General features: G+C 40.0%; 1 protein-coding gene across 1 annotated transcript in view; it reads right to left on the bottom strand.

The window, feature by feature from the left end:
• The window catches only part of CSTF3 (cleavage stimulation factor subunit 3), a 77,503-nt gene that overhangs the window by 19,212 nt on the left and 34,151 nt on the right, over positions 1 to 24,140 (bottom strand). The window contains exon 4 of the mRNA XM_042444217.1: positions 1,596 to 1,628. Within this exon, the coding sequence (XP_042300151.1) occupies positions 1,596 to 1,628 (33 nt within the window). The remainder of the gene's footprint in view (positions 1 to 1,595; positions 1,629 to 24,140) is intronic.

Here is a 24,140-nt window from a genome sequence, read left to right as displayed (position 1 = left end):
CTATTCCATTCTCTGCTGCCATTATTCAGATCTCTGTCTGTACTCTGTAAGTGTAAAAGCCCACACTGAATTCTCTCTTCACATATTAATTTAGTCATCAGTTTATAGTGGGTGGGCATGGTATTGGGACTGCATTAGGAGCTCTTCAGTTCAATGACTAATGTTAATTAAAAGTCACACAGACAATCCACACATAGGGGCCTTAGTTCTCACAAGTGACACCTCCTTATATGTGCTGCTGAAGAGGCAAGCCTAATGTACCTCATCTATTACTGAAATACTCACAAGGGGCCACTCCATTAGGTCTCAATCTGACCATAGTGCTACAGTCTTCAAATGATTCGGTTACATAGTTTTGTGGGTTTTTCAGGCTATCCAGTTACAGGTTGAGTCTCCCTTATTTGGAATTCAAAAATTCAAAATCCTCCAAAATTCAAAACTTGTTTCATGGCTGGCTGAGATAGCGACACCTTTGCTTTCTGATGGTTCCATGTACACAAATTGTTTCATGCAAAAATATTTAAAATATTATGTATAAAATTATTTTCAGGCTGTGTGTCTAAGGTGTACATGAATTTTATGTTAAGACTTGGCTCCCATCTCAAAGATACCTCATTATGCATATGCAAATGTTCCAAAATCCAAAATAAATAAATAAATCCCCAAATCCATAGGGAAGACTCAACCTGAACTATACTGGGGTGTATATGAGGCTGTCCTTGAAAAGTAAATCTAGGTTGATGGGTACAGCTCTCCCTGTAGCAGCAGCCTAACTGTGGAACAAGTCAGGCTGGCTCCATCCCTTTTGAGTTTTCAACAGGCAGTTAACTGTGTGGTTTTAGATGGGTTCAATCCTTACATCTTGGGCTATGGCTGTTTTAACTACAGTTTGGCCTCCACATTTGCGGGATTAGGGGTGCAAGAAATCCTTGAAAGTGGAAAAACAACAAATACAGAGGAAAAGACCAGGACAGAGGAAGAACAGGCACATGCCCTTCCAAACTGCTCCAGTCCTAGGCTTGACTTTTTCTCCTTCCCACTGGGGGGGGGGGGGGAGGCCAGGACAGAGGAGGAGTGCACGCACACCCTTTAGGGCCGTGCAGGGGTAGGAAAGAGCATGGTCAAACTCATGAGTAATCAAATTTGTGAATGTTAAATGTGCAAATGTGGTCAACTGTATTAGTAGTTTTAAAACCATTTTAATGAGTTGTTTTAGTCCGTTTTACAACGTGCTTATTTGTGTATATAACATTTTAAACATTTTTATCTTTTGTATATCACCCTGGGGATCCTAGTTGCAAGGCAATAGGTAAATGGTAGGTAGGCTGGAAAGAAGGAAGATCATGGAATTTAAGATAATATTTGAAAGCAAAGGGGAGTCTTATCATGCTTTCTCTTTTCTGTCTTTTGCCACAAAGTAACAACCACGAGACATTTCCCACTTGATATCCACAGCAACTGCTAGGAAGATAAGTTAACTGTGCATGAATTTGCAACTGCCATCCTCCAATCACTTAATGAATGGAGAAACACGGCCCACATATTAATTACTTTTCCAAATTTATTTAACATGTAGGCTACGCTTTTAAACTCACCTTTTCTACTTTGTCATAGTTTTTTGCTTTTATCTGTAAAACAGAAAAAAACTCAAAACAGTCAGGTCCAAGCATATCAAAGGTAGAATAATATTCTATATCTAAACTAGATTCAGCATAATGTAATTTAATTAACAAAAAATATTTTGCAAATTCACTTTTCTATATTCACTGAAATAATTAGAACAAATTATCATTATGAGTTAAGACAAAAATAATTTTAATATTTAAAAAACTATTTAGTTTTCAGCCAGCATTGAATGATTTTTAATTATAGAGTTTTTACTGTGTTTATGTATGTTTGGTTATTATGAGTTGAATGCACTGCCTTTACCCAAGCAGTTATTGGTCAATAGACTAAAAGTATGCAAACATGTTTAATGGCACTAAACTCAGTGACTGCCCTTAAGTGATTCTTCATCAAGGTAGATTCTTCTATTGCTACACATTTCTTCCAGTACCAAAAAGCAACATACAGACAGAGTTGGTCATTTTCAGTTTTACCGATCCAGCTGTGAGGCAACAGGCCTAGGTGGCACTTACACATGCAGTACATGAGGTGCCACAGAATCCCTTACAAAATGGATTCCTTGGCATGTAGATATGCATGGAATGGGTTCTCTAACCATACTTATTTTTAATAACCATTATTTTAGGACTAGAGCTTTTCTCTAGTTGCTAGTACTAAGTGGTAACTGCTGAATTCAAGGTGAAAAGTGGGGGTCACAGGCACTCTTCAGATGTGAGCAGATCAAAAACACACAAGGCCTTTGACTGAAGCCCTTCAGGATATCTCTTAGACCAAAAGATGATATTCTAATTTAATAGCTGATAAATGGTCAAGTTATAGTGTGGAAAATATCAGATAAACTCTATGGTCTCTCCTGAAGATAGATCAGATAGACAGTCAAAGTAACAGAACATGCACAAGTTTGTTTTCCCTTTCCTCCTTCCCCAAAAGGTTCTACCAAAGGATGAAAATATACCCTACATGTATCTGTATCATATTATTAAATAAAAGTCCTACGGACTAATAGCAAACTATGATCCTTAGGGAATAATCCTTAGGGAAGCAAGTCGGCAGCATTGTAAAAATATAAATATAGCAGAATGACGACCAGGATGGCTGGCTGTCCACCGTCGGTAGGCAGGAAGACTATCTACTGTGGATTACTGACCATCTATTGTGGGTAGATGGTAAACTAGAAGGTAGAATGGAATTAAGTATTCAGAAAAAGGGAATGACAGCTGTCTGATACCATTCTACACTGCAACATGCGGATATAGGTCCCACTTTTGTTGTTGTTGTTTTAACAAAAGCAAAATTACTTCTCAAGCAGAGACAAGGAAAAGATTACAGGTTTCAGTCAGCTAGAGATTTGTTCAAGGTGACATCAGTGAGCCTCCCACTGGTCAAGCATAAGCGAGATATGTTTGCATAAATATAAAGGGAAATTTAACTAAACCTACATTAGATGAAATGGAAGTATATAAAAATTTAAATCCCAGGTAACCCTGGGATACATAAGCAAACAATAGTTATGATAATATGAAAAACAAAATCCCAGTGTTGAATGTTCATACTCCAGAAATTTACTTTAAAAAATGGAAATGACTGTGGAGTAGGTAGCTAAGCTTGTTAGTCTCAACATTATATTATTAGCACATATTCACACGTTTCTAAAATGTTACTACACAGCATCCAAATCAGATTCTCATTTCTTTAGCGCAGATCTTCTACTCTAATCTATTCAGACTCACAAGCTTCCAAAGAAACTTTCCTCTTACAAAACCAGTCTTTAAAAATGATAGGTAGGTAGGTTCAGGAGGAGACCAAGTGGAATAGATTTTCACCCAATATAAGAGTGGCTTTTGAGGTTATATTTCAATTTAAGAACAGCATGTTGAAGGCTCTGAACTTCTACACTATCCCCAACTCAAACACAGGCTCCATAAGATCCCAATGAGGAAAGTTAGCACATACCCAAGGGGGATGAACAAGTGTAAAGTATCAGGAACTCGTTTAACTTGTTCCTAAACAGTGTAGTAATAACATCCCAGAAACAATAAAATTATCATCATCATCTAGAATAGGAACACTAAAAGCACCTTGGAACATTTACATATTCAAGAAGGGTATAGTATCTATCTGTCATTGAACTAAAAAGGGGAAAGTAGCAAAGGTGTCATAAAAAAGGCTGTGGAGGGGAGAAGTAATTTTGAAGATCTCACCACTTGCCTTGTGAATTTTTCCTCCTCCCACAAAAGGCAAATGACTCATGAAGTGTAGGGGTCGTAAGAATATACAAAACTGCCTTATACCAAGTACTCATTGGCAGCAGCTTTCCAGGGTCTCTAACAGTGGTCTTTCCCAGCCATACCTCATAGAGATTAAACCTGGGATCTTTATTTATTTTTATTTATATTCTGCGCTTCTCCCAAAACAGGGACTCAATATGGTGCAAAGTATGCACTCTAGGCTTAGATATAAGTGAAGAATTATTCTCTGCTATATTAATGCAGCAGGAAAATACTCAGCTGCTTAATGTGATTCAGAGGAGTAGAGGAAGAATAAAAAAATAAAGGATTCAAAAATTAAGGTGATAAAAGGCCATATGGAACAGGCGGAGATGGTTCTGACCCACATTACTGTTTTTTTGTGCAAATACTGATTCTTGTCCATGAACACACCTTTCATAAAGGGCTTACAAACACTTAGTAAAGAAACTAAGTAAATTATAAACCATGTCATGCAATGGTTCGCCGTTGCCTTCTCTGGTGAAAAACTGATGTTTCCTCTAGAATGCTTTCCACATTCACACAGGGAGGTGTTGAATATGCTGATGAGAAGATGGTAAGAAGAAATCCTGAGATTTCAGTTTAGCAGCAATCTAATGCTCTCTAGGTGTATCAACTTTTTGTTGTTCCCAGCCAATCTAGTGGCTGTGGAGGATGGGAACTGTCATCCCATATAGGAGAAACTTATTAGGGAAAGCTGGATTAAGGTCTTGTTAACCCATAAGCAAATAAGGATACCAAGGTCTGTGCAGCCAGTGTGGAGCAATTCAGATCACTTCTGCTTTCTCCACTCTGATTTTCTTGAGAACTTTATGTAATACTGGAAGGAAAGGGAACATATAAAGTTGTCCCTTCAGCCATTCCACCACTAATACTGTACATTTTGCCCTTCTGTATTTGTTCTTCCATTGACTGAAAATACCTTTTTACTTTGAAATTCTGAGCAGATGCAAAAGGTCCACCACAAATTTTCCACAGTTGTTCTGTAAAATTGTTTAATACTGCCTGGTTCAAACCCCACACTCCTGGTTGAAGTTTGTTCCTGCTTAAGTAGTTTGCTGTCAAATTCAAAATTTCTTTGAGATTTACTGCTGTTAGAAAGTGCAGCCATGTCTTAGCCGAAGCCAGAATTCTGATAGATTCCTTTAGAAGTTCTTGGGAACTCATTCTCCCTTGGTTGCACAGATACAATTTCACAGTAACATTGTCTGTGCACACTTTTTAAAAATATCTGCTTGAAGACTTAAACATTGCTAACTTGACTGTTCTCTTTAATAAATTTATTCTGAGTCCCTTCTTTGACTCTGTTCATTCTTTCATGGACCAGCTAATCCTGACAATGAATACCACATCCATAAAAAAAAAATCTGTTCTTAATATTATCTTGTTTTGTGGAACAAACATAGTACCCTTGTTGAAACTGCCTGGTCTGACCCACCAAAACAAATCTCGCCTTGCTTTCATTGGTATAGGTAGAATGATATACTCTGTTCTTACTATTTGACTCTGAAATGGTTTCATGAAAATTTGCAATGTCCTTGTGTGAAACTTTCCCTACAGGACTAACTGAATAGTTGATACAAACATTCCTAGCATCCTTGCCAAATGTATTAGATCTACTCAGCTTCATTACGTCCTCCATTAAAGTGTTTCCTTTCTTTGGAAAGGAAGACATGCCTCCTTTGTATATTTATTTCTGCACCCAAGTGAGTTAATATTCTTGTAGCCATCAATTGACTTTTTGAGAAATTTATTAGTAACGTGTACATTTGTAAATGTTGTAACATGAGATTGAGGTTGCATTGTGGCTTCTATCTGTACCTAGGGTTGCCATAACCCGGTGGGAGGCGTGACTCCCCCGCTTTCTAGGGGGCGTTCCCAGTCCCGTCACATCCTTGGGTGGCTGCCCGGCTCCTGGCCCTGCTGCATCCCTATATTGTGATGAGCGCAACAGCCAGGGCTGGAGCTGGCAGGGGAGGGCTCTGCTGCTCTGCTTTGCCCCTCTTGGCCAGCCCTCCCAAGGAGCAGGCTTAGTCAGGCAGGGCAACAAGGCGCGAGGAGGAGGAGCAGGGCCAGGCAGGTCGGCGGCAGCAGTGGCCCCCGCCCGTCCAGGCAGGCCGCTGGGAGAGGGGAGGAAAGGGCCCTGGCCTCTGGGGCAGCCCGGACTGGGGAAGGAAAGGGCCCTTTCCTGGAACCCCTGCCCCCCAGTCCTCCTCTTCCTCCTACTCTTGCAAGGAAGGGGCTCTGAAGCGCCGGGAGAGCTGCCTCACTAAAGGGGAGGGGTGCCTCAGGGACCTAGCCGTCGGAGAGGAAGAGGAGGAAGAGCCTTGGCAAGGCTCAGAAGAGGAGGAAGGGGCTGGCACCCGGGAGAGGCAAGAGGGCACCTTCCAGGCCCCTCCTGGGCCCCAGGATCGCCCCCGTCGGACATTGGAAGCCCTCTCCCCAAGGCCCCCCAAACACACACCCCTCTCCTTTCTAACCCTCTCTCTGACTCCCACTCCTCCTGTTACCCCACTTTAACTGAGCCCTCTCTAACCCCCTTCTACCACCTTCTCTCCATCTAAACCCCCCTCCAACCCCTCTCTATCTACTCCCCCCTCTCTCTAACCCAGTGATCCCCAAACTGTGCTCCTGAAGTAATTTTGGACTTCAGCTCCCAGAATCTCAGACTATTGAGTAACATGTCTGAGGCTTCTGGGAGTTGAATTCCAAAATCTCTTAAAGGACTCAGTTTGGGAACCACTGCTCTAACCACCTTATTTAATAATAATAATAATAATAATAATAATAATAATAATAATAGGATTTATTTATATACCGCCCAATCACTGGGAACCCGAGCGGTTTGTGAAATTCACAGATAGGCAGATCAGCTCCTGGCAGTGAACAAGCAGAGCTCTGCTCTGGAGCCACAATGAACTACATTTCCCAGAATTCCATAGCATTGAGCCAGGGCAGTTAAAGTACTGTCAGAATGGGTTATTTCTGCAGTGTGTGTGTAGTCTGAGAGCCCTGCAGAGAGAACAACTGTGGTGCTTTAGAATTTAAGCCCATCTAACCCCCTTCTATCTAAGCCCTCTCTAACCCCCTCTATCTAACTCCCTTATTTAAGTCTCTTCTAAGCCCCCCTCTATCTTACTCCTCTTTATCTAACCCTAACCCCCTCTAGGTACCCCATCTAGCCCTCCTTCTATAGCCCCCCTTTCTCAAACCCCCTTATTTAACCCCCCTTCTAATCTAACCCTATATATATATTTAAAAAACCAGCAATTTTTGTGTCCTCCATTTTTAAATAAAAGTGTCCTACATTTGAAAATGTTGTCCTACATTTGTTCCGGTTTGGAGGTCCTGACTTATGGCAACCCTATCTGTACCCAACTTTCAGGAAAATAAAATTCAAGTATGAGAATAACAGCACATTCTACTGCCTCAAAAATGTGTTCACCAAAAGTAGGTGAAAGCCCTGGGAGCAGATGCCAGGCTCAATGAAAGAAGCTTACACTGGTAATTACTGCTCTCACAAGTATTTTCTGGAGCTGCAATGCAAAGGGACATGCAAAAATGCTTCTCTCGTATCTATCAAAAATAAGAAAATGTTAAGGACCAAATACTCTAGATTGTAATGTCTCCACCTTGAACCTTTGATACTGCACACATCCACTGAGTTTTTGTAAGTCCTTGGAAGGAGTTTACCAAATTGGCCTTTGATTTTTGGTCTGCCTCCCAATATTTTAACCACAAGGATCTTCTACAGACCATAGTCACCAAAATGGAATGCTATGCACATGCTGCAGCATCATATCCCACATCAGTTACATATTGAAGTACCTTCTCAAACCTATGTAATGCTCTTTAAATTATTTTGCACCTATATCTTCAGAACTCAGTGTTTCTTGAACCCACAGAATACAGCGGTTTCCAACCTGTCCTCCAAGGAGCCCTTAAGGCTCCACGTGCACTTCCCTGGTGCTAAGCCGCCTCTCCAGGAAAATGAAAGAAATAAAAATTGAATGAAATTAAAGAATAAGAAACAAAAGATAACACTACTTATAAACATCATTAACTTGTAAGACATATTATGGTAGGCCTCTTAGGGGCTCCGCCACAGAAATTGATTCCAAAAAGGGCTCCATGAGTCAGAGGTTGGTAGGGCTGAGGCCTCATATGACCTTCTTAGAGGTGAATCAATTATTTTTTTCATCTACATCTTTTAAGAATGTATTGACACAAGGGCCGCAAAATTTGCTTTTTAAAGTGGAATCAATGTGGAATTACCATTTAAAAGGTCTTCTCATTTCAATGGGAGATAACTTCTAGCAATGTTGTTTTTACATATTAATTAGAGATTTTAAGCCATCTAGCTCAATAGAAAGGTTTCTTTTTAAAATGCAACCTGCTGTTAAAGCCTAATGAAAATTTTAAATGTGAAGGAAGGCAAAAGCATAAATTGAAAAAGATACTTAATTGTAAGAATACTAAAAACTGAAAATGATAAAGTGTGGTTTAAAATACAAAAATGGTAATCGTTTACCTGAGACTAGCAATAAGACCAAGGTCAGCCAGGTGCTGTTGTTGGAGTCTGAATTATGAAAGGATGCTGAGATTGACTGTTAAATGCTACAAATAAGGCTGTTAAGAAAGGACCAGGAGGGTGGAGTGATATCTAGTGGTGAGAGAAAATTTTGGATTTCTTCTCTATTTTGCTTATAATTACTATAAAAATACATCTGGTACAAAATATATCTACTTGATTAAGACTGAAAGGAAAAGTTACAGGGCAAGGAGAGGCTCAACAGAGATGACAAAATCTGTGAATAAATCAAAAGTTATTGGAAAAAATGAAAACTCTCAAGACACAGATGACTCAACTGGGACCTAATTTAAAGACAGACATGTCAGCTGAATTTTTGAAAGCTCTGAAAATGAAGTTCAAGGAAGTAAAATAATTTATGGCATAGAAGGCACTAGAAATGAAGCATTTATGTGAAAAATACAATTTCTGGAGGATAAAGTAGAAAAACCTGAAGTAAGAACAAAGGCTCGCTGGCTAGACTACAAAAAATTGATTTGAATGCTAGTGCTTTGATGAGACTTGAGCAAAAGGGTTTTTTTCCTTTCAGAGAAATTCTTGAGCAAGCTGGGAGAAACAATAGTTCTTCCTTTAAAAAAAAAAATCCAAGCCGGAATATCTTTCGAAGTTATCACCAATCTGTCTCCCATCTCCATTCTGTTTTGCTAGTGCTGCTGTAAATCTTCATCACTTTTTTTTTTTTTTGAAAGAAATAAGCAATTACATCTTTTGGAAGGTACCTCTCTCTTGCCAATAAAGTTGATTCTGTACGTACAGTCTATGTCCACCTCTATTTCTTCATTTAATTTTTCCAGGAAATGTGCCAGAGCTTCAATAATTTTTTTTTCATATATTTTCTGACAAACTGAAGCAAAGGAACATCACCTTTAGGTCGGAGAAACTAGTGATGTGCAAGGAAAGAAAATTCACATTTAATTCAGTCAAAAAAAGCTAAAGAATTTCCATGGAAATGCAAGAAAGAATCATGGATATGGTCTTAGAGAAACCAATGGCATGATAACAGATTTGAAATGCATCACCTAGAATATAAGAGGAAATAATGTCCCACAAGAGGGGGGGGGGAAGGGGGGAATATTTGGGAAAATTTAATTATGATTTGATTTTTTCCTAAGAAAGTCACATTAGGGAAAAATCTGAAATATCTAGTCTATCGCAAATTGGGTAGGGAATTCTTTTCAGACTCAGATAAAAAGGAAAAAAAAAGGAGTAGATATTTATGCAATTGGTTCCAGAAAAAGTATCTGAGGGTCAATTTGGGAGACATGTGGGAGTTCAGATAAATATTCAAGGAACTCAAATTCTGGCAGTAGGAGTTTATACTCCCACAAAAAACAACTCATTTTGGGGGGGGGGGGGGAGTTGAATAATAAGATAATGGATTATTCTTATGAAAACTGGCATTTCTAGGAGATAGACAGATCACCTGATGATGACATGATAATGCTAAAGACTATACTTTTTAAAAAAGTCTTTCTGTAGGATTTATATATTTCTGCTATCTGAAACTTTAGTAAATAGAATCTTTAAAATGGAAATTTTACCAAAGACATTTTTCAAATCATAATCATGTGTCATTAAAAAAGAAATACTTTACTTGGAAATTGAATAATGAAGTTTTGAAAGATGAGAAGACTATAGAAAAGTGTAAGAAGTTTTTTTTAAAAAACTGAAGATAACATGGATAAAGATACGGATATTAGAATGGTATGGGATGAAAGTAACACTTTTGTAAGGGGATAAGAAAGAGAGCAATTAAAGATGTTACAAAGCCAACTATCCTTGGTTATGGTCTATGAAATGGAGAACAAGATGAAATACATAAATGTAAAGAACTTTGAATTTGCAAATAAACCTGGAAGATGGCTGGCATATAAACTGAGAAAGGAAAGAGTAAAGAAATAATAATTTTAAAGATACAATCAGGGAAAGAGACAATACCAGACAGTGATAGTATTGCAAAAGCATTTCAAGGGTATTATTATAACACTTTATGTAAAAGGCAAGGAATCCCTGCAGAGAAAGCTGATGAATTTTTTTAATAAAGCAAGATTACAAAATTTCAGAAAGAAAAAATTCAGATAAAGAAATTGAATGCACCTCTTTTAGTGAGATCTGTAATACAATTAAAAAGATAAAGACTGACAAACTGCCTGGGCTGGATGGTTTGTCTGCTTAATATAGTGGGTCCTTGTTATCCACTGGGATTTGGTTCCAGGACCCTCTGTGGATACCAAAATCTGTGGATGGTCAGGTTCCATTTTATACAATGGTGAGGTAAAATGGTGTCCCTTATCTAAAATTGCAAAATCAAAGTTTGCTTATGGAATTATTATTAATTTATTTTTTTAGAATGTTTTCAAGTAATAGATGGTGGATCTGTGGATACAGAACTCATGGATTTGGAGGGTGTACTGTATTATAAGTCATTAGAAAGAAAACCTTTATTACTATTGCGAACGATATGTGTGATAAATATTTTTGAATACTTGGAAAGACAAAATGAGAAACAAGCCACTCTGCTACTTTCAGATGTGGAAAAAGCTTTTGATAATTTGAAATGGATTTTTCCTTTTTTGAATTCTCACCTTGCTCTGGATCTTACAGATCTAAAGTCAGTAACGTTTTTCTAAGAAATCCTTTAAAGTTGTCAGGATCAAATAACTTTCTCATGGTTTGCTTCAGTAAAGAATCCTCATCTGAGGATCCCAAATCATCTAAATCCAAAACTCTTGACTCTGCCTCCTGAATCCTTAAGCCTTCCCCTTCTGATTCTAATACTGACATGACATTAGCTTGTCTACATTATTTTTTGCACTTAAGGTGTCTTTAGGTAGATATACTTTGATTTCTCTGTGCATTTCCTTGGTTTCCCTGTACCCTTTTCATTAGGTTTTTGAGTCTTTTCTATTAACTGTTGCTCCTGAGAAATTTACTGTCCGTCAAGACTTTTCACCTGCTCCCCACAGATGTTCTATGCATTGTCATCATTTCAAAAATAAATTGTTAAATTGGATTGTGAAATCAATTTCATTAAATTATTCATGTTGTTCAAATTTGCAATTGCTATATTTCAATCTTTGGGGGTATTGTAAATCCTTTTCTCCATTTCTGCATTAATTCTTTAATTATGCTTTTTATTGCAGAGAGATCATGAAGTCGCTGCTGAAAATGATATTAAACTTTATTGGCCAGAGTCTGAGAGACCATTGTAGTCAGGTAATTCAGAAACTTCCCCTGTGCCTCACTTGTGTTGCTTATGTTTAAAGAGAACATTTTTTCCTCTTTCTGATGCCTCATTGCTTGTGTTCTGGCTGTTACAATGTGCACAACTGTGCAACTAAAGCTGTCTGTTCTGAATGGCTGAAAACTCTTAGTTTCTACACTCCCTTCTGCCTAAAATCCTCTGATATAGTATGTATAAGGACAGGTTGCTCACCTGTAACAGTATTTCTTCGAGTGGTCATCTGCGAATACATACAAACGGGTTGTACTGCACCTGCGCAGTGCTGCTCAGAAACTTCAGGAACCACTGGGCAAAATTAACTTTGCAACTTTTTGGCGGATCCCTTATAAGTCCCCTGTCTTCCTGCTCTTTCCCCAGTTCCGAAATTTTCGCCGCATAAGCAACATAAGAATGAAGGATGGGTGGGATTTGTATGTATTCACAGATGACCACTCAAAGAAATACCATTACAGGTGAGCAACCTGTCCTCCTTCTTCATGGTCTCTGCGAATCATACAAATGGGTTAGACTGACAAGCTTAGGTCAGTGGTGGAGGGAGTGTCATGACACCAAAGTTAGGTTCAAATAAAGCTGTGTTTATTAAACCACACAATAAAGATCTTTGAACCAAAACTGTGTTTGCTGTGCTTAGTACTTCAATAAATAGTACCTTAAGTCATCAACAACAATAGGATCACATTATGAAACATGGTCAAGTCATAAGGTACATTTTCCAACATATTAAGTCATGAAGGACTTGTGTAAACCATGTCAAACTTGTGTAAACCATGCCAATTCTGGCAATTTAAGACATTCATTGTCAACAGCTTGTAAACAAATAGAAATGCAGTGCAAAATCAATGTAAACCTGAAACCAACACTGCCCTCCCAAAGGCTGAGTCCCGTTTGGCCCTGGTGTCCAGCCTATAATGTTTGATGAAAGTCAAGGGCTGGGACCATACAGCAGCCTTACAGACATCCTCCAAGGGGACCCAGTCAAAAAAGCGGATGTTGCTACCGCCCTAGTTGCACGGGACTGAACCGTGGCAGGGAGAAGTCTACCTGACAGTTCATAGCAGAGGTGGATGGTTCCAGCCACCCATTTGGAAAGCCTCTGAGCAGTCACAGGTAGTCCCTTTTTCGGTTCCAAATAGCACTGGAACAGTCTCTCGGAATGACTCAAACCCGCAGTTCTGTCCAAATAGAAGGCCAAAGCCCTCAGAATATCCAAGGTGTGCAGTCGATGTTTGGTATCAGTGGTCGGGTATGAGGCCAGGGTCGGTAAATCAATTTCCTGACACATGTGAAAGGATAACACCACCTTAGGCAAAAAGGTAATGTCGGTATGGAGGACAACCTTATCCTCATGGAACCTAAGAAAAGGCTGATTCCTCCGCAAGACACAAAGTTCTCCTGCACAGCGAGCAGAAGTAATGGCCACAAGAAAGGCTGTCTTCCAAGTCAACAGCCTCAAGTCAGCTGTGGCCATGGGTTCAAAGGGCTTGGATTGCAAATAAGACAGCACAGCGTCCAGACACCAAGCAGGTGTCGGTACCGATACCGGAGGATGGAGGTTGTTGCAACCCTTCCGGAAACTCTTCACAAGAGGTCCCTGAAAAAAGAAGGTCTGCCATCAAATTGATAGTGGGAACAGATGGCAGAAAGATAACACTTGATGGAGGTGAGTCACAGCCCCAAATCCAGCACCACCAATGATGACACCTGGGATGGAGAGAGGCCTCTCTCAGAGAGAAAATCAGCAAATTTCTTCCATTTGGAAGCATAGTTCTTGATAGCAGCCTTTTGGGCAGCCAGAATCACCATCCGTACCGAGTGGGGGGGGGGGGCGCCTAGGGACTGAGCCTCCACGCCACCATCGGTAGGTTGTCGATGTCCGAACGACAAACCCGGCCGTCCTGGAGAGTGAGGAGATCCAGATGGAATTTGAGACAGAGAAAGTCTTTCTGGGAGAGGTGGAGCAGGGACAGAAACCACGGTTGTCTCGGCCACCAAGGGGTGATCAGGATGGAATCCGAGCAGTTTCTTGTCATGTGAAGTCAAAGGATTTCATGGCCGGCATCCATTTTTTTTGTGGGCTTTTCGGGCTATGTGGCCATGTTCTAGAAGAGTTTTGCCAGCATCTGTGGCTGGCATCTTCAGAGAATGCTTGCCTGGAACCGGTGTGGGAGACCGATGACTTCGGGAAGAGCCTCCATGGGGTGACATGGCTGGCAGAATGGCAGCATCGACCCCTTCATCAGAGATTTGGTGGAAGGCCAATGTAGCAGGCAGGGAGGAGCCCAAAGGCGAAACCAGCGTTCAACAGGCCTGGAGAGATTCGGGTTCGAGCGGCATCAACAAGTCTCATACTAGAGGTGGCATGGTCCTTGGAGCCCAACCGAGTGCCATCAGGAGTCTCAGTGCGCGCCTTCTTGGAGTGCGAAGAGCCATGAGGAGAACCTTCTCCTGAATCCAAAGGCCTCTTTTTCGAGGAAGATTTAGAGCACGATTTCCTTCTTATAAATCCTTATCGTGGGCCGAATCTTTCCTGGAGCTTGAGTCCTTGTGTATAGTCTTGTCCTTTTTGGAGGATTTAGACTTGGACTTCGTCTGGCGTACTCCTTCGGAACCAACATCCCTTTCAGGGACAGAAACGGCGGTGGCACTTGGCTCAGTGGAGGAGCTCTGGGCCACAGAAACAGAAGCCGTAGGTGCCAACTCTGAAGCAGCAGGTGCAGAAGCAGAGCGGGAGGCTGATGGAGGCAAGAGAGCCTGTTGGTACAAGGCAGCCTTAAGGTGACCCTCACTGAGGCAGAGAAGGCATGAAGAGTGGGGATCCTGTCCAGGGATCTTACTACCACTCACATTGCACTTTTTGAACCAAGCCAGAGAAATTGTAAGCCGAATCAAAATCAAAATCGAAGTCGAAGAACGTTCAGATTGGTCAACAATACGCGGGTGTGTGTGTGTGTGTGTGTCAGATCAAGAACGGTCAAGCAAGTCGAGGTCAAGATTTTTCAGAGAACAAGCGGATTCCAGTAGCGAAGTTCCAAAGCAGCCAACGTGGTGGAAAGAAGGAACTGGGGAAAGAGCGGGAAGGCAGGACTTATAAGGGATGGGCGGAGCTACCACCAAAAAGTTGCAAAGTTAACTTTGCCCAGTGATTCCAGAAGTTTGTAAGCAGCACTGCGCACGCGCATTACAACCCATATGTATGATTCGCAGAGACCACAAAGAAGAAATAGATACATAGATAGAAAGTGCAACTAAGCTTAAATTGCCCAACCTCCATTTCTTCCTCTGGGGAAGCAATGCTGGTAAAATGTCTTTTACCGTTTTCTCTTCATTTTTGACTTTTAAAACTTTAAAACTTTTTAGCCTTCTCTGGGATAATTATTGCTGCTCTTATTGCCATGAGTTCTGAATCCAAACATTGATACAGGGAGCTTCTATCTATATCACTCATTAGTTGTAAGATTACTTTCCTCCTCCAGCAGTTTTTGCTTTTTTCTTCGATGAGATGCAGAGAACTTCCCCCATCTCATATGAAACCATGCTTTTTCACTTTTTCTTTAACATTTCCTCTGTCAATTTCATGCTTAATTTTCTCCCATGTAATGCTCAACTAACTAGAGTTTAATTTTATAGTGATGAATGAGAGAGAGATATTTTCGACCAGCTGGCAAGACAGGAGAAAAAAGTGAACAGAGAGAGGCACAACAATGGTTTAAACCAGTGGTTCCCAACCTTCCTAATGCCGCAACCCTTTAATACAGTTCCTCATGTTGTGGTGACCCAAACCCATGAAATTATTTTCATTGCTACTTCATAACTGTAATTAAATAGGTATTTTCCAATGGCCTTAGGCGACCCCCATGACTCTTTCCCACAGGTTGGGAACCACTGTTTTAAACAGATTTGAAATTGGGGTCAAATGGTGCAAGGGAATATCCCAGTGGTTGTGGATTGCTCGTTCAGCACTCCTAAGAATAACATAATTCAGTGGTACTCAAAAGTGTGTCAGAAAAAATTATGGGAACAGAGGTTGTACTCTCTTCCATAAGAATCTATCATTCATTCATGCTTGTCTAAGCATGCTATGTGTATGCCTAACTGATGAAATAAAACAAAGTGAAACAAAGAATGATTTGCACCTATGATTTCACATTTTTATATACAGATGGGGTAAATCATAGCAAAATCCATGACAGCATTTGGTTTGCACTTAATCAAATGGAAATTCAGTAAAATTCTGAAAAATATGTATACATAACAAGAAGTTATGGTATGATTTGCTGCAATCTGGTCTGTTGCATGTCTGTTATTGTGATCCTATTGTGAGTCTTCCTCATCTTAAAAGATAGTTTGTTAACAAGTCGTAGATCACAATCTGAATCCACTGTTTGTTCTGGCTGACAAACTCTAATTTATTTAAACTACATTTTGTCATGATGTTTGACACAAAAAGCTATGTTTCTCTGAACATGTTTATGTACTTCTGTAATAATTGCTTGAATATTCTTAAATTCTGAGATTATGAAGATCTTGTCTATGGAAATACAGGTTCAATGTCCCTTATCTGACATGTTCCAAAATCCAAAACTTTTTTCATAGATACCTGAAACAGTGACACATTTGCTTTCTGATGGTTCAATATACACAAACTTTGTTTCAGGCATGAAATTATTTTAAAATAATAATTGAGTAATATTACTTTCAGGCTATGTCTATAATGTGTATGAGGCATAAATTAAATTCATGTTTAAACTTGGGCACCATCTTCAAGATACCTTCTTCTGATCCCAAGCATTTTGGATAAGGGATACTCAACCTGTTCCTTAATTTATTCCATGCCAGCCCTCAAAATCTCCATGAAAACTAAATTCTCTGTGCACCTAACTTAATCAAACTTGGCCTAGTAGTATTGGTTTATTATTAATTTTGTTTTATTTAGCATTCATTTCATAGTATATTAAAAGAGATAGTAGGTCTTTCTTTATCTTACATTGGACTAAAATTTCAGACAACTCTATGAGGCAGGACAGCATAATATTCTGAGGCCTGCTGATTACCAGATCCTGGGTTCAGCAACAATCACAAACAATTTCAGCAATTTAGAAACTTTAGATCTTACATCTTACTAATTCCAAATTAAAGAACTAGTTCAGATATTGTACTGTATATAATTTTTATATATAAAAAATTGACCCCAAAATCTAACTTATCTATGGGTCAAAGTAAATACTGTACTTTAACTCTGATTAACTCTGCCGCTGGTGAAGGCAAGAGTGTAATCTCTTTTGGGAGCACTGACCCCCCCTCCTCTGTCATCTATCCAGCCTTTAGTTATGCCTGCTAAAATTTTGTAAGTTCCTTGGCACTATTTTCCTTCACTTCATGTGAAGGATCTTTTGTTACATGCCCCTAAATTTTACCCTTGACTTATCCATGGGTCATATCAAAATCGATAATTTTGGCCCCAAAACCTGACCTTGACTTATGCATAAGGTCAACTTATAGTTGAGAATATATAGTAGTTTAAGGCTTGTATCAGTAATATTTAGTTTTATTTTCATACTACTGAAATTATTCTATTAAAATCCATACTAATTAGGGAAGTTCAGCCAGTTTTATTACTAATTAACCACTCTCTTTTGTTCATAGGTATTCTATTGCTTTGATGTGCTTTCAAGTTGGCTCGAACCTATGGCAAACTTATGAACAGGGTATTTTTGGAAGATTTGTTCAGTGGAGTTTTGACATTACAAGCCTGAGGCTGAGAGTGTGTGACCTGCTCAATATTATCTGCTGGGTTTCTACAACTGAAATGAGATTTGAAACCTGGTCTCTTGGACTAATATGGAAGCCACTATATCATGCTAGCTCTTTCTAAAGTTCCATAAACTTCAGGCATCTCAGGGGGCAGGATTCAAAGTTACAAAATGGGAGCAATCCGAAAATAAATTCAGCAATCTTGCACTTACCATCCTATAGAAGCAAAGGCAGAAGTCTTCACAATGAAGTCTTCACAATATCACAACACTTTTTGGCTTTTAATATATACACAAAACTACAAGTGGTGCTGAAAAACACTGTCAAATTATAGTTTCAGGACATTTATAGAAGTTGCTAATTGAGGCATACAACAACCTGCTGTGGAGATTGAGGAAAGCATATTCCCTAAAAATATTTCAGGTATTTTAATGATCTTTCAACAAAGTAAGATTTGTTTGACCCATCTTGTTCAAAACATTGCTCTTCATACTAATTGCATCACGATGGAACCAAGCTGGGAAGGCTCATTTACATCTGTTTTTAGGCCCATTTTGCTAGCATGACAATGAATTCTCATCAACACCATCTATTATATCAATTATTTGGGGTAAGTAATCTGTAAGCAGAGTGATGCAAGCACAAATTATTTTAAGATACAAAAATAATGAGGAAAATATAGAATTCAGTCCAACTGGAATTGTATGCACCTAACTGTTAGCATGTCAGTATAACAAACATTTATAACAGCAACCACAAACCCTTTTGGAAGTGTGCAAAAGTTGCATGGTATGTGTATAAAGTTGAAATTTGCTAAAATATGCCATCATATATTTTAAAGACAACTTTAAAATTTAAAGACAACTAAAACACTGACAGGAGGTGAGGCATTACTTGAGTAGTCCGTAGGACAGGGCACTACTAGGGGAGGATGTGTGAGATTGTGTGAGTCATCCCAGAGAGAGCAATTTTTCATATATTTAGAAGTCTCCCCCTGACAGTTTTTAGAATGCCCAGACTTGAATTTGATACAGAAGAGGCTTGCAGAGGAGGGCAGTGGAAAGGCGTGTCAGTATCAAGCCCAAAATGAATTATAGGTTTTCTCTGGGGCAGCGTCGTATCTATACCAGTAAGATCTACACTTCGAACCAGACTGCATTAACAGATTAAACCTGTACTTCTTAGTGGACTGCATTTCTTGAAGGTGTTTTAATTTTGTGTCTGTTTCTGCATTGAACAGACTGCCATAGTCTAACATCAGGTCCTCACTCACTAATCATGCTTGCTCAGAGCTCTAAAAACTGAAGTCAAGCATTTCTTTGGAAGACCACAACGTTGGTCACAGCTTTACCACCAGTCTGCTACATGGCGAAAGGTCATGAGGTCAGATTTATGAGTTTCAGATTGGAACAACAAGGCTACTCTTCAATCTTCATTCCCCAATGGAAAATGCCTGGAAAGGACTTGGGCAAGCATTCTCTGAAGATGCCAGCCAGATGCTGGTGAAACGTCAGGAAGAAACTCTTCTAGAACATGGCCACATAGCCCGAAAAACCCACAAAAAACTATTCATTACCCAATTTACAGAGAAAGGGAGTGAGCTTCTCCCAAAGCAACTGGCATTATGAGCCCATGAAGGCCAGGTAATTTGAAATCCTGCAAATAAGAGCAGCAGATGAGTAGAACATTCTACTCGTTGAATCCAATTTCCCCCCTCCTTATCAGTTGGCTCTGAGTGGTGTCTTCAAGATACCATGGATTGGACTGCGTTCACAATGATAGAATTCAGTTTTAGATGTTGACCAAGCCAAGCTTTATATTGTGCCATATAAAGAGCTTTGATCTTGAACCTTGGATGTGGAAAGTATTGAGAAGGGAGCACCCAGGATTTACAGATGACCTGGACAAGATATGTTAGTAAAAGAAGTGCAGCAGGTATGGTTGATTGAGTCTAGATGCAATGGAAAATCGGGTCACTGATCTGTGATTGTGGCTGTGTGATAGAAAGATCTAGCAACTCTGCCATTCTCATAATCTGGTTGATGAAGGCTATGACCTCACCTGCAGAGGAGGGATCTAGTGCCCTCAATGAAATCTGGGGTGATTTCCTCGTTGAAACTGTGACCAAATCTGAACCAGACCCAGATGCAGAGGATGTAGTAGCTGAGATCAGAGGTTGTAACAACTGAGGTGTGGCACAGATCTTCGTTTTGAGTGGAAGCAGGAGTGGAGGAAGGTTGAAACATCTTGGTGGACTGTCTTGAAATGTCCTGGATTGGTACAGATCTAGATAGTACAGGTTCTTGCTGTCCCATTGAGGGTATCTCCTGTAAGGCATGTCCCGTGTACTAAATCAACTGTTAGGCAGAGGCAAGTGCACAAGAGCATTCTTGATTTCGAGGGTGCTTATAAACCAGATGGTATTGCAGGCAGGTTTTGTCCTCATAGTAGTAAACATAGTCCCAGTAATGACTACTGTAAACCAAAGGGTTATTGTACCTGAAGTAAGAGGATTCAGTTGAATCTGACCTTGAATGCCTCATCCTGTTATGCCTGTGTACTGAAAGTATTGAGATTGATAGAGCCATCTAATACAGGACCTAGAGCTCAAAGACATATCACAAATTGAATCTGATGCCAAAATCCACTGAGACCAAAACTAACATTAATGTTGATGTGGTGTAGATGGTATGGTGGGAAACAGCCTTGAAGCAGTCACATCTGAAGTCAATGGCCAAAATGGAGAAGGTGAATCTGTGACTTTCAGGACAGGGGAAGATTTTAGGATCTCACCCTCAGATACATATCTGAGCCACTTCCACCCCAGCAGGGGAATGTTGTTAATTCTCTGTTCCAGGGGTAGGCAGCTGCCCCCATGGAAGAGATCCAAAAGCCTTGACACAGTCACTGGTGCAATGATCAGGAGTCAACTGTTCCTTTGAAACAGTGGGATGGCTACAGTCCTTTTCCTTAGAGCACTTCTTATGTTTTGCTGTCAAAACATATTGACTACATAGGAAGACACATACACATCAGGACTATTGGAATTAGCCTATGCTGCTTTTGATGGGGTTGAGATGGAATCCATCAATGAACGTTGTGGTGAGCGGATGAACTGGCAGCCAGAACTGAAGCAATTTTTCAGACTTTTTCTATGGCTCCCATACCAACAGAAGCAGGCTATCAAGATGGCATTTGAGGCCTCCCTGTACAGGAGTGCCTTCAAATTTCATTTTGCTTGAGGTGTAAATGCAGTAGAGTGGACACAAGAAGCAACCACATGAGCTTTCCCTAGACACCCAAGACATTTCAGGAGTCCATCCCATCCTGGGATTTTAGCACTACAGAAGACACATCAGTGAGGAAAGAAACTCAGAGGGCAAGTGCAGCTTCAACAACCAATGCTAGGTAATCCATTACCTGGTTAACCCCCAGGACTGAATCTGCCAAAGAAGGTTGTCATAAGACCAAAGACAATTGATGAATGCAGTTCCTATTGATGTTGCTGCAGCAGCAGATGAAAAAGAACTGGTGTTTCAGTGAGAAGCCCCCTATATAAGGCTGTTGGAGTGGGTGGGACCACCACCAACACATTTATGTAATGTTTTAGAAGGTTCCGAAAGATACATTGTACAAGTGCAGCATAACCTACTTGTGTGAGTCACAGAGACCACAAAGAAGAAAAGTGATATATTAAACAAATTAACTAACCCAAATGACTGATTAATATTTCACATTATTGTAATAATTACTGAAAAAATAACATTTTTGCATTTAGCTATTAAAATGATACATTTTAAATCTTTTTAAGAATACAAAAGTATGTTCAAGCTTATGGAAATCACAGAGTATTGGTCTAAATTCACCTTGAGGAGTACTAATTCTGTACTTCTTTTTATACAACTATGCTGTAGCAATAGTAACTCAGTTTTAAATGTCATTGTTTTTATAAAGTTAGCTGAACTATTTGGAATAAATGGTCTAAATAGACCTAAATATATCTATGCTTAGCTATTTTCATCTATGCATGGTGAATTTGCAATCTGATTTGCAGTCAAAATTTTCAATGTTCTGTGACATAACTTTGTGTTATCTCTTTATTTCTGCTTGTCAATACTTGTCTATATTGTTTAACTATCATATCCTGAATGTAAATTCATGTCTAAATCCTATAGCACCTCCAATGCTCATCCTATGTACATCTATAAACCATAATCATTTCAGATCCTTTGCCTCGTAGACTGGCCTAGCTAAGGTGTTGCTTACAAGAGATTATGATGGGCAGATATTCCAAGTGATTCTGTTCATTGCTATCAAGAGAAAACAAGAAAATGATAACTGCTTATCATCCCGCTAAAATGCTAACTATAGAGTCTCATTGTGTTCCTTGTTCAAATTGACACACGACTTCTTAAAAGGGATGTGACCTCTGATGTTTGCCTCTTCCTTTGCGGTTGTATACTGTCTGTATTTTTCTCATGTCTGAGAATTAAGATATGATTAAACGGGATGAAGGTGAAACCAGAATTATCAATAGCTATCCTTAAAACCTGAGGTAGATGAGAATAACTGAGATACAGTATAGCATACTTTGATTGTGGCTTCTAAATACCCCCACTGCAGCAGAAACCAAGAATACTTTCTACCATCTCCAGCTCATAGAGTGGTATTTACTCTGGGATTTGAACTGTTTGTACACCATAATCACTGTGTACAAATCATTGCAAAAGCGTGGTCCCAAGCTCGGTGAACTGTTCTGCAAACACACACACACAGAGCCCTTTCTCAAAGTTTTGACATACATGAGGGAATAATCAATCGCTATACAACAGCTGAGCTCACGACAATGATAACTGCTGCACACGTGTTGTCTTTAGCATAATTATGCTGGCATGAATTTACACCAGGCTAAAACAGTGTAGGATCATGGCCCTGGTGTCTGTACTATGTTTACAATTTTAAGAACAGGTTACACCTACGAGCTTTACACTGATCTGTCCTTATAAATTCAGAATCTTCTGCCAGAACAAAAACTATGTAGCACAAAATATTGTCAAAGGATAACTCTGGTCTAGTGTTTGAACTGGACTGCTGCCCTAGATGACTCTCTTTAAAGAGAGGATGTGTTAAGTACTAAACAATTTGGGATTAGCATTGCTAGGCAATCTTCTGATAGCCTCATTCCCATGTAATTACAATTGGCTTTTAGCAGTCAAGAACAGTATGGAATGAGGGCTCATTTCTAACATATAAAATTATTTTTTGAGTGAGGGTTGTACAAGCCATGTTACTTTGTTTTTGTTGAGTGCCTTCAAGTCATTTCTGATATATGGTGATCCTAAGGTGAACCTATCAGAATTTTCTTGGCAAGTTATGTCCAGAGGGGGGTTGCCATTGGCATCCTCTGAAGCTCAGAGTGTGTGACTTGCTCAAGATCACCCAGTGGGTTTCCATGGCCAAGCCAGCATTCAAACCCTGGCTTCCTAGTGTCCTAGTCCAACTGGGTTGATCCCTCCCCACACTGATTTAGGACTGAGACAGGAGCACACTCCTTACCTGGCCAGCCATTACCCCAACTAAAGATGTCCCTGTCACTGTGTCTGACATGGAAACGGGGTGCCTGGCTGCACCCACATGCCCAGGTGCCCTGTTTCTGCATCAGAGGCAACGGTAGGGGCTTCTTCAGTTGAGGCGATAGCCAGTAGGTAAGGTTTGGGGGGGAGGGAGATTGCACAGCCATGGTTTTGTCATGGCGTTTCCTAGACGCTCTGCAGAAATTCCCCTGGGGTAAAGGCCAGATCCTCCAGAACCCTATCTGAACAGGCAGGATCAAGCCCAATATTGGCCCAGGGGTTTTGGCTTGTGCCATCTGATGTAGAGTACATGAGGCAGTGCAGACAACCCATCAGAAGCCTAGACTAAAATCCTATTGTTAGTCCAAACCAGAGTAAACCCACTGAATTGGATTTACCTGAGTTGACTTACCATTCATAAACTGATTCAATAGATATACTATGACTGAAACTAACCAACAGGATTGTAACCCTAGTGTGAATAGGATTTGCCTAGTTTGCCAGGTATTTTGACAATTTATCTTTCCAACATCTGGTGTTCAGCGCATTGTTATCCAATGTTATGGGACTATTTTCAGTTGATACAATCTGTGGATGTGGACAGGATTCTTGCTCCTAAAGGGTAGAATCTGACTGCTTAACTCTTATCCATCTTGCCTCATTGGGGCTAGCCATGGATTGACTGTTCAGATGGGTCTGGAGACTGTTTGCCTTGATACCTTAGCAAGCTACCTTTACAGAATTAATTGCATAATGACTTCAGAGAAAACCATCCCAAATTAGATATACGTAAAAATTATTACCCAGTTACAAACATTCCTTTTTGGACAATCTGGAGGCTGGTGGTGGCACAGGCAGAGGCTCACTTTTGAGCCTAGTTTCAGACCTGAGCCTAGGTTCAGATTCAGGTTTGGTTGTTCTGAAGGAAGACCTTGAATGGAAAAGGAATGAGGGAATGTAACTGCTGCCTTTCACCTTGCTCTCTCTGTGATTTTTGATACCATCAACCATAGGACTTCAGCTTTGTGAAAATGCAGTGGGATTATATTGCTATCTACAGGGCCAACTATAGATGTGGGCACTGAGGA

Source organism: Sceloporus undulatus, chromosome 1 (genome assembly GCF_019175285.1).
Source record: "Sceloporus undulatus isolate JIND9_A2432 ecotype Alabama chromosome 1, SceUnd_v1.1, whole genome shotgun sequence".
Lineage (NCBI taxonomy): Eukaryota > Metazoa > Chordata > Lepidosauria > Squamata > Phrynosomatidae > Sceloporus > Sceloporus undulatus.
This window is presented reverse-complemented; position numbering and strand designations above follow the sequence as displayed.